This window comes from Camelina sativa, chromosome 6, assembly GCF_000633955.1.
Source record: "Camelina sativa cultivar DH55 chromosome 6, Cs, whole genome shotgun sequence".
Taxonomy (NCBI): Eukaryota; Viridiplantae; Streptophyta; class Magnoliopsida; order Brassicales; family Brassicaceae; genus Camelina; species Camelina sativa.
Window position 1 is genome coordinate 7741360 of NC_025690.1, and position 11912 is coordinate 7753271.

The 11912-nt window shown below is 41.3% G+C and overlaps 1 protein-coding gene and 1 long non-coding RNA gene across 2 annotated transcripts; both read left to right on the forward strand.

The window, feature by feature from the left end:
- LOC104790622 lies at window positions 828-2074 on the forward strand. The gene is made up of 3 exons (XR_768714.2): window positions 828-1141; window positions 1842-1937; window positions 2041-2074. It is a non-coding gene; the product is annotated as an uncharacterized LOC104790622 (long non-coding RNA).
- Window positions 2409-3414, forward strand: LOC104698786. The gene is made up of 3 exons (XM_010414180.1): window positions 2409-2596; window positions 2867-3006; window positions 3122-3414. The coding sequence occupies exons 1-3, from the start codon at window positions 2409-2411 to the stop codon at window positions 3229-3231; spliced, it is 438 nt and encodes a 145-aa protein (XP_010412482.1). The 3' UTR covers window positions 3232-3414.

An 11912-nucleotide genomic window follows, 5' to 3' on the forward strand; every position in this document is an offset into this window, starting at 1 on the left:
TTACGCTCCCCTGCGACCGTTTTGCTTCTCATCTTCTTCCTTGGTCAAGCGGAAAAATCACAGCTTCTCTCTCACTTTTCTTCATTTTTCTTCAAATCGTTTTCGAATTGTCTAGTCTTCTGTTTTCATCGAATCCCACACACAACACAAATTAGAGTTCTTCTCCGAACTTCTTATGTATCCCTCAAAAATGCTAGTTCCTCTCTTTTAGCTCCTTCACTCAATTTTACCGTCGATTTTTTAAATACTTTATCTGTTTTAAATGAATCGTGTGAATCTTTTTGAAAACCCTAATTTTCAATTTGGAACTGACGAATTGCCTTTTTTGTTTTTTACATAGGGTTTTCAAATTTTCAAATACACTTAAGAGAAGAGAAAGGTCAAAGAGAAAGGGTAAGTTGATTTTAAGGGTCCGAATGTGTAACATCATATTTGGTTGTACGGGAAAAGCATTTTTATTGTGCGGTACGGTTCAACAACAGTACGTGCGGGAGAAAAATATTTGCGGGACAAGTACGGTTTATGTAAATAAGTGATACGAAATAATGTTTGATTGGTGAAAAAACTACTAGCGGTATTGTTAATAAAAAAATGTTTTGGTTGTTAATAAGAAAACTTTTAAAACATTTTGTTTTACTTTTAAAATAATATATTAGGTAATACACATATATATATATATATATATATTTTTGTCAAACAGAAAAAAATGATAAATATATGAATCAATAAAAATACAACTAGTGTATAATTCAAGAAGAAATTTCAAAAATATATATTTTTCTATATCATTTTTTTAAAATACCTTTCAATTACAAATGGCCCGGGGATAGTGTGGACTAATAATCAAATGGTCCAATTGGTCAAAAGATCAAATTTTACCTATGACCCGTGTGGACAACTTTCTAAAAATCTAGGGTTACTAAATTTGGGGAGAAATTAGATTTTTGACAATCAATCTCTATCTGTCTCTCCGATCAAATTTCTCAATCTATCAATCGAGTCTTTTGTTTTGTGTATCATTGAATTAGGTCTGAGTTTAACACATCGAATTAGATTCCGAAGCTCTATCGGCTTTGGCTTTCGGGTTGGGTCTCATCTACGGGAACGTGAAGCTCTATCGAATCTTATGTGACCTTTGAAGGTACATCTCTATCGATTCTTATGTGATGTTGCTTATGGGTCATTCGTTTAATGGGTCATTCGTTTATGTACTTTTTAGTTTCTGTGTTTTGTTGGTGAGGTTTGATACTTTGAAGTCTTTGATCGGGTTTGATACAGTATCAATGATACTTTTATTATAAACGTTTTAAGTGTTTGGTTTAGTGCTTTATCTGATTAGTGTGTGTGTCTTCAACTGTTTTTAGTCTCTAAAGCTGTGATAGAAATTGATTTGATGTTGGTGAAGCAAAGATTGAAGTTCTTTGATGTTATGAGGTTTTCTGTGTTTGTTTATATCTAATTTCTAGATAAACTTATGTCTGAGATCTGTCAGGTTTGTCGTAATGCAACCCATTTGTCGTAATCACCTTGTTGTTTGTTACTTTCGTGGTTCACTTCTAACTGTTGAAGCTGAATAAAATGTATAGTAGTTCTCTTAACTTGTAAATATTCTGCATCTTTGACTATGTTTAATGCTACTCATGTTTACACATGTGATTCTTTGTGTAACATTATTCACTCAAATCATCAATTATAGTATTTGGTAGATTCGTTAAGCTTCATTATATGATATGATAGAGCCGTAGTTGTTGTTTAAGTTAATGCTTTTGATATGATGTTATGTCTAATTACTTGATGTGTTATGGTGTTGCAACACTGATATGATACTCCTTGCGTTTCAGATTGATCCAACCAACACTGATATAACACTGGTGTGGAACCTGCGTTAGAGAATGTCAAAGTACTATGATATTGACGACATACTTGTTGAAGAAGAGGTTCTCACCTTTCTTCTCCATTATAATAGATATAGATTTTGCTTGTGGCTCTCTTGTCAAATTAGGAATCTGATCTCGATTTGTTACTACTACCTTGTTGCAGTATGTACCGGTTATATTCCATAAAACATNCAAACTGTAAGCCTTATCGTTTTTGCCATGGTGCTGAATTGTGTTTAACTATCTAAAACTATAATAAAGCTTGTAACTTTAACAATCTTTTGTTTTTTTTGGTTATGTGAACTTTTGAAAGTGTACGAAGCAGCTCACCTGTCATCGACAGCTTTCAAGAAGTGGAAAACAGGTGGGCGTAGATTAGAGAGAGCTTCAATACTCGGAAGAAAACGCAAGGATTCTAATTAATAAGTTCCCTCAAAAACTCTTTATTCTTATCCTTGTCCAACAGAGTGANGCTTGTCAATTTGATTATCTCTTTTCCTTCTTTTCTTAGTGGTTGGTTCTCTTTGCTCCATGAATTGGTTAACATTTCAGATAGTTTCCTCTAAGGAGTTTGTTTTCTTCCGCCCTGTTGTAGTCTTTTTCATGGCTTTATATATTTATTGCAGGACGAGGCTTGAAGTTCAGGCTGATGCAGCATATGTCGATCTTAGATCTCGCTGTCCATACTTCTATGAATTCGGATGCAAGTTCGAGCCACTGTGAGTTCCTTTTTAAGACTCTGTCCACTTGCCTCCCCCTCATTTTTTATGTTGTCAGAACAAAAGTCGGATTGTTTTTTGGTGTCAATTTGCTGTATAATCCTTGAGAAATATAGCTCTGGTAGCAAGATTAAATTGTGAATCAGGGATGAATATATCAATCAAGTTTGTCTAATTTGTGAAGTAGATGAAAACCAGATTAGTTACATTGTGTGGATGAAAGTAAAAACGCTTTGCTGTGGTAGTCATTCTGGTTTTTGGTCTAAACAGGGTTACAGATAGAACACTTGGGATCTTGCTATCGACTGCGTTTAAGATCAGATACAAGGAGGCACTGACAAAAGTATACACAGCAGCTCATATAACAGCTTCCAAGTACTTGTCGTTTTTAACAAAAGAAGAAACAAACTGTAAGCCTTATCGTTTTTGCCATGGTGCTGAATTGTGTTTAACTATCTAAAACTATAATAAAGCTTGTAACTTTAACAATCTTTTGTTTTTTTTGGTTATGTGAACTTTTGAAAGTGTACGAAGCAGCTCACCTGTCATCGACAGCTTTCAAGAAGTGGAAAACAGGTGGGCGTAGATTAGAGAGAGCTTCAATACTCGGAAGAAAACGCAAGGATTCTAATTAATAAGTTCCCTCAAAAACTCTTTATTCTTATCCTTGTCCAACAGAGTGATTGTGTCATATAAACATGTCAAAATAATGTTTGTAGACAACATATATTTTGCTTTTGGTTGAATCAAATAGTTCAAATCGTTTTGTAACCATATTGATTTGATGATAAACTCAGTTATGTGCTTCTTTCCGTTTACTTAAAAAATCAGATCGAACTGGTGTTACAGATTTGGCTTGAACTAAAAACAATGCCATAGGAGGATCATGTCTTTCAATATTGATCTGTTATATGTATCTTGTTATCTGGATATTTCGTTTTAATCACCAACATTGTCCTTTGTCCACTTCCATACATGGGATCAGTCATTATCTTGTTTGAAGTTCTACTTATTATTTTTCAACCTGAACAGAATCAGTGTAAGAAGATCAAATCCAACACAACACAACAATTAAAGGGAAACGAAAGTATAATATAGTAAAAAAAAGGGCTCATATCAAGCGTAAAGATTGGAAGGACCGTCATCGAGGGTAAGGGCATCTCCACTGGTAAAGATGTAAAGAAATATGTTAACATTATTTTTATGAGAAAAAAAAAATACAAATTCAAAACTAAAAGCTTTCCTAAGATATAAGTAAAAAATTCATCTCCAATGGTAAAGTTGCCAATTCAAAGTTCTTAAACTTTTTTCAAAAACTTGCTTTAAACAAAGGAAGAAGAAGAAGCTTGAACTTCAAGCAAGATTCAAATTGTTCATTCAAAGGAAGAAGGTCGAACATAACCATCCAGCTCTAGCAAACGTATCGAATGTGGCAACTGAAGTCGAAGAAACTTGAACATTTGTTTCTGCACATGTTATTGATTGGTTCAATATTTCATTATTCTCAAAGAAGTTAAAGTTAGGAAAATTGTCTAATTTCCAAGTGTCTCAAACAACCCGACCCGTTTTTTTTTTTAATAAATAATAATAATAATAATAATAATAATAATAATAATAATAATAATAATAATAAATAAACTACAACTAGTGGTCCCATACCCACTAGCCACCTAACCACAATCACAACCAACAGCAAAAATAACCAATACTAATATCCAATAAATATCCAATAGTAAATCAATATAATAACATAAACAATATCCAAATACCAAGCAACAGGAAGCACAAAACCAGCAACCTAGCCATGTTTCTAATGACTCAACTCTAGCAACCTAGCAATGCCAGACAACATCCAATCGAGTCCCTAGAACATCCTCCTCTTCATTGCCTTGATTCCGTGATCACACTTTGCCTTTACCTGCACCACAAACACAAATTGAGATGCATGAGTATTTGATAAACACTCAGTGAGGCAATCCTCCCATCTAGTGGGCTATACACACAAGCAACTGTAATCCCAATGTCCAAACAATCAACACAAACAAATATACAAACCAGGAAAACAAACATCATCTTGCTGGAAGGGAGGTGTCGACCGACACCAACCAAGTGTCGACTGACACTGGCCTTGGTGTCGACCGACACTGCCCCACTGTGTCGACCGACACTACCCCACTGTGTCGATCGATGCCGCTTCACTGGTGTCGACCGACACCAAGTGGTGTTGATCGACACTACCTCTGCAACTGCGATCCACAGGAAGGCGAGAGTCGAATCTCGCTCACAAAACTCCCCCAAATCGTCCAATACTCAAAACCCAGCAAAGAAACACACAAAAACAGCAACAAACAAGGAAGAACAAAGAATCACAGGCTTAGATTAGCCATGGTCATGCACTCACCTCTTTGCAGGAAGATTCTGACAAACAATAACGAATCCCACACTCCCAGTAAGCCTCTCACATGTTCCTAGCCTTGGATCCTCACTCCCACAGCAAGATCTCACCCATAAAGCCTTGAAAACTCACAAAAACTCAAGAACACACTTTTCTCTTCTTTTTCTCTCTGTTTCAGCGGCGAGACAACAACAAAACACGACCTAGGTCGTTTCCGCACTTTAATACCTCGGTTCAACGGTTTTCCCTAAACCAAACCGGTCCAAATCGATAATTAAATCGAAATGGTCAAACCATAGAATATTGGTCAACCGACACCACCCTTGGTGTCGATCGACACCTTCCCCCCAAAATGCACAGTTTTAGTTTGTGGGCGTTACAATTCTCCCCCACCAACATAGATTTGTCCTCGAATCCCAAACAACCATCAGCCAAGGACTCCAGTGCAACCGTATCCACAGCCCGCACTCTTCCGACCGATCTACGAAAGGTCACCTCTAGGCGATAGATTCACGTTCCAGGCATTATTTGCTATCGACTTTTGGACTTTCCTTTACTTAGAGGCCTAAACCTTGAGTTTTTATTGGCTCCTCATTAGACCGAAGCCTGCATGCCATAATATTGGCTCCTCATCGGCCCTAAGCCCGCATGCCATAATGTATAAGAAAGTGCAATACTCGTCTCTCGGGTCGCCACCCTACAGTGCGCCCCCAGATCATCATCTGAAGTCGATATACCAACTATACTCTCAGGCCATAAAGTCTTAGAGTATAGCAGTACCAGGAGAACCGAAGACCCCCAAGAGTCGCGAGCAATCAATTCTGAACACGCCTGAGTCCTATCCCTAACCAGGTTACCTTCCCGTGGCTTGCGTAAGACAACACAATGTCCTACCAACCACATATCCCCTCACTGGAATACCTCATGACCACACAAGGATCATCTCACTACCCCACAGGCCACCACAAAGGCCAAACAAATGCCCTAAACAGGATCGCCACCAAGGAAAAATAAATGTCCTAAACAGGAGGGCCACAAAGGCCAAACAAATTTCCTAAACAGGACTGCCACAAAGGCCACTCGTCCCGATTGACCGTCACAAAGACCACTCGTCGCGAAGGACCTCCTAGACAGGTAACTCTGAAAACACAGCCCGCCACAAAGGCCACACATATAGATAAACAGCCCGCCACAAAGGCCACACATCTGGCTGAAAAGCCAGCCACAAATGCCACACATCTGGCTAAACAGCCCGCCACAAAAGCCACGCAATGGCTAAACAGCCCGCCACAAAGGCCACACACGGCTAAACAGCCCGCAACCAAGGCCACACAAGCCTCTACAAGGCTTACAAACACCAAAAGTGGACAAATTTTAACTCACATAAAACTTTCCATTTTTAGACTTTTCACTTCTGGAAACTTTCCTCTTTTAGAAACTTCTATTTCAGGAAACCTTCCCTCAAACACTGCCTCATGGAAATTTTGTACCCCGAGCACCACCTCATCTTGTTACTTAGTCGCACAACCAACCACCCCTAAGCGACCAAGTAAAACAAGAGAGATGGGCTAGAATCCTCCATTCCCGCTCCAGCCATGGACTACAACTAGGACTAGGCTAGACAAGTTAAAGTCGTGACCTGCTTCTCGAACCACTTCTTGAACCTTGCCTTCATCCTCGCCTTTAGCTCCGAAGTGTGCTCCTCAACACCATCACAGTCCCAAAGGACACTCATCAAAGGAATCTTGTAACGCCTGCGAACCAAAACTTAGCGTTTTGGGGGTGGGTGTCGATCGACACTCATGGTGGTGTCGGTCGACACCACTTATTCTGGTTCGACCAGATTGATTTAATTATTGTTTTGGACTGGTTTGGTTTAGGAAAAACCATCTAACCGAGTTATTTAAGGGAGAAAACGACCTAGGTCGTGGTTGTTTTTGTCTTAAGCCGTTTTTGAGAAAAATACACATAGAAAAGGAGAGAAAATGTTCTTGAGGTTTTAGAGAGAGTTTGTGAGATTTGAAGGTGTTTTTGGAGAGATCTTGCTGTGAGAGTGAAGATCCAAGGCTAGAAACGTGGTGGGAAGGTTTTTGTGGTGGTAGCTTCGTCTTTTGGGCTTAGATCTCTTTGTTGGCTAAGGTGAGTGCATGAACATGGCTTATCTAAGCTAAGATCTCTGTTTATGTGATATTGTGTGTTGTTGGGTTGTTTATTTTGGTTGTTTGTGAGTTTTTTGTAGCTCCTGAGGCTTGGATTCGTTCCTGGGATCGTGTGGGACGAAAAGGAGAAGTTTGGAGGCGAGATTCAGAGGTTCTATTTGAAGGAAATCACTGCTCGACAGTGGTTTCGGTCGACACCATGTGGAGGTTTCGGTCGACACCATGTGGAGGTGTCGGTCGACACCGTTAGGGTTTTGGGGGTGTCAAGCAGGTGTCGGTCGACACCCAAGTGGTGTTGGTCGACACCAGATGTCCATTGTCGGTCAACACCTTCTGGTATCGGTCGAGACCCTTCTGACAGTAACCAGATTTTGTCGGGTCACTTGTGCATGTTCCTGGTTTGTTTTATTGTTGTTGTTTGTGGCATGAGAGGTCTTATTTCTTGTGTGTATAGCCCAGTAGATGGGAGGATTGCCTCACTGAGTATTTATCAAATACTTATGCATCTCAATTTGTGTTTGTGGTGCAGGTAAAGGCAAACTGTGATCGTGGAATCAAGGCAATGAAGAGGAGGATGTTCTAGGGACTCGATTGTTTGTTGTCTGGCATTGCTAGGTTGCTAGATTTGGGTCATTACAAACATTGCTAGGTTGCTGGTTCTATGTTTCCTGTTGTTGAATTATTCGAGATTAATTATGTTATAATAATAGTTTATTATTGGATATTTATTGATTATTGGTATTGTTTATTTCCGCGGTTAGTTGTGATTGTGGTTAGGTCGCTAGTGGGTATGGGACGACTACTTGTAGTTTATATATTATTATTATTTGTTATTAAAAAAAACGGGTCATGTCTTTTCAAATCTTCTTCTTCCGAAGTTTCTTGATCCTCCTTTCGAGCACCCACACTGGTCTCGCCTCCAAAGTCATGTTAGGCTGAAGATCCTCAGGAATCTTAACCAAGAACTGACCATCCTCACGGAGGCACTTCCGCAACATAGACACATGGAAAACTTTATGGAATGCTCGTATAACCTCTGTTAACTCTAGTCTATATGCCACTGGTCCAACCCGCTCAATCCCTCTGAACGGACTTATATACCTCAGACTCAACTTAGTCTCAATCAATGACCTGTTCGGACCCTGCAACATGGCCATCTTGAGGTACACTCTATCTCCAACCTGAAACTCAAGATCTCTCCTCCTCCTATCGGCATAACTCCTCTGCCGATCCTGAGCTTCCTTCATGTTCAGCTTGAGAACCTGAATCTTCTCTGAGGTCTCCTGAACAAAATCTGCCCCGTACATACTCCTCTCCCCCACCTGAGTCCAGCATAACTTTGTACGACACGGCCTCCCATACAAAGCCTCATAAGGAGCCATCCCAATACTCGCCTGGTAACTGTTGGTGTAAGCAAACTCTACCAAGCTCAAATGATCTGCCCAATGGCCACCCCAATCCAGCACACACATCCTCAGCAAATCCTCGAACATCTGGATCGTCCTCTTTGACTGTCCATCTGTCTGGGGATGATAAGTTGTAGTCATATGCACCTTAGTGCCCATCTCTGCCTGAAATGCCCTCCAGAACACCGAAGTGAACTTGGAATTCCTATCAGACACAATGCTCACTGGCACCCCATGCAACCTGACTATCTTCTTCACATACTTCTAAGCCAAGACTGCTGCTCCATCAGTCTTCTTAATAGCTAGAAAATGTGCCGACTTGTTCAGCCGGTCCACAATGACCCAAATAGCATCAAACGTCCTGGACACTGGTAAACCAACCACGAAGTCCATAGTAATCATATCCCACTTCACTCTGGAATGGGAAGACTCTTCAGCAATCCACCTGGTACCCGATGCTCAGCCTTCACTATCTGACACACATCACACCTCGCGACCAAGCTATCCACATCCTTCTTCATCCCGACCCAATGATAGTACCTCTTGAGGTCACGATACATCTTACTCGCTCCTGGATGAATAGAGAATGCTCGCATGAGGCTTTCTCAGGATCTCCTGCCTCAACTCCTAATCCTTAGGCACACAAATCCGCCCATGTACCAAAATAGTACCATTAACTGAGACCTGATATTCATAATCAACAGCCTTCGAGGCATTCACCAGCCCCAAATCATTCTCCTGAGCCAAACGCACTCTGCTCAACGAATCCGCTCTATCAGTTGCAGCCAAGCCCAACGGCTCATGAGAAACCGCACACAAACTCAAAGCACTTATCTCTCCTACCAGAGAATCCATATCCTGCTCCTGAGTCGAAGCTGCCCTCTTCCGACTCAGAGCATTTGCAACCAGGTTAGCCTTACCATGTGGATAAGCTATCTCCAGATCATAATCCGCCACCAGCTATATCCACCGCCTCTGCCTCAAGTTCATCTTGGGCTGAGTGAATATATACTTCAGGCTCTTATGATCTGTAAACACCTGTACCTTTGCACCAAAAAGATAAGATCTCCAAATCTTCAAGGCAAAAACTACAGCATCCATCTCCAAGTCATGAGTAGGATAATTGTCCTCTTGCTTCCACAACTACCGCGAAACATAGGCAATCACCTTCCCATGCTGCATCAACACACACCCCAACCAACTCTGGATGCATCTGTATACACCACATAGGGTTCTCCCTGCTCAGGCAAAGCCAATACTGAAGTAGTAGTCAACATCTCCTTCAGGCTTGCAAAGCCCTCCTCGCACTCCTGTGACCACACAAAAGGAACATACTTCCCTTTCAACTTAGTCATAGGACGTTGCTTGCAAAGCCCTGCCCAAACCTCCTGTAATAACCTGCCAACCCAAGGAAACTCCTGATATCTGTGGCATTCTGCGGTCTAATCTAATCTCTAATAGCCTGAATCATCTCCGGATCTACAGAAACCCCATCTGCTGAAACTATGTGACCCAGAAAACCCATTTCATGCTGCTAGAAACTGCACTTGCTCAACTTGGCAAACAACTTCTGCTCCCGCAGCTTCTCCAGAACTGCCCTCAAATGCATTGCATGCTCCTCAGGACTCTTGGAATAAACGAGGATATCGTCGATGAAGATGATGACAAACACATCCAGAAACTCCTGAAACACGCTGTTCATCAACCTCATAAACACTGCTGGCTCATTTGTCAACCCAACGACAACGCCACGAACTCATAAAGCCATACCTCTTCCTTCTACTTGACGAACAACACAGACGCTCCCCACAGTGAAGTGATAAGACGTAAGAATCCCCTATTTTCTTCCTCAGCTCTACTAGACTAATAATCAAGTATGCAGACATAAACTCACCACCACCCGAATATCAACACCTCTTATCCACAAGATTGCTTATTACAAAATTAGCTTTCCGCTTAGCAATTCTCCACAACAAATCATCAATATGAGCGTAATAAAACAAACAAGTACCATATGTTCGCATATTCTGATTCACCGCATCAAATGCTTTCCAAGCCGCCAACTCAAACCACCTACCTTGTTTCCCTCAGCAAGCTTACCAAAACCCTGAATCTAGCAATCCTGTCCATTTCCAATGAACTTAATCCATTATCGTCGCAACGATTAGATTCTCCTGCCATGAAGGCTTCTCATAAACTTATGTATCTGGCAAACATGCCTTTTCCGGCTCAAACTTTCTGCAACTCCCCTTCCCGGGACTCCACCTCCACCGACCTCACAATCATGGTGCAACAGCCACACACTCATAACCGCTCTGGTCATAGAACCCTGTGGTCCAAGTATAACATTGCAATGTTACACCTGCCCACTCAACTTCTCATATCAACCTGGATTACCCATCAAACAGAGAAGTATTTGATCCAACTACATATGACCACCTATCTGCCCCTTTAGGCTCAATACCTCTCGAGAAAAATCTCGTACCGGTCAACTATACTGCTCCATCCTCCTAACAAAAGATGGCTAATCCTCAACATCCGCAGCCCTCGGCTGCACCCCGCCACATGCGGTACAACTGGAGCCTGCACTGGTACCCATCTCGGTAACCGCTCCCACAGCACGCCAACAGATCCGCCAAGCGATCATCTCGACCTTGGGCTCCACCTACTGCAACCCCACACTTGGGTTCCCAGCACCCCTGGCACGCTCACCGGCTAACCCCCTCTGGTCCCTCCTGATACGCTTGCGATCCTATGGCGTACCTCCTCGTGGAACTCTGGACCACAAACTTGCTGGCCCTAGAAACCCGCTCGACCACGACCACGACAACGCCCACGTCCACGACCAAAAACTCAAACACATGTAACCACTGCACTTCCAAGAACAGCGGCTAACAAGCAACCTTAACATAACACAAAACCACAAAAACATAAACTCATCGTGGAATCACACTATAGGCTCGAAGAGGATGTTCTAGGACTTCATGCCACACAAAATTTACTAACTTACATAATCAACCAAAGCATGCAATCCAAACATCAACAACAGAAACCTAGTGAACCCAAACCTAGAACCGTAAGGGCTCTGATACCAAACTGAAACGACCGACCCGTTTTTTTAAAAAATAAATAAATAATAATAATAATAATAATAAATAAACTACAACTAGCGGTCCCATACCCACTAGCCACCTAACCAGAATCACAACCAACAGCGGAAATATAATCAATACCAATATCCAATAAATATCCAATAGTAAACCAATATAAATATCCAAATACCAAGCAACAGGAAGCACAAAACCAGCAACCTAGCCATGTTTATAATGACTCAAATCTAGCAACCTAGCAATGCC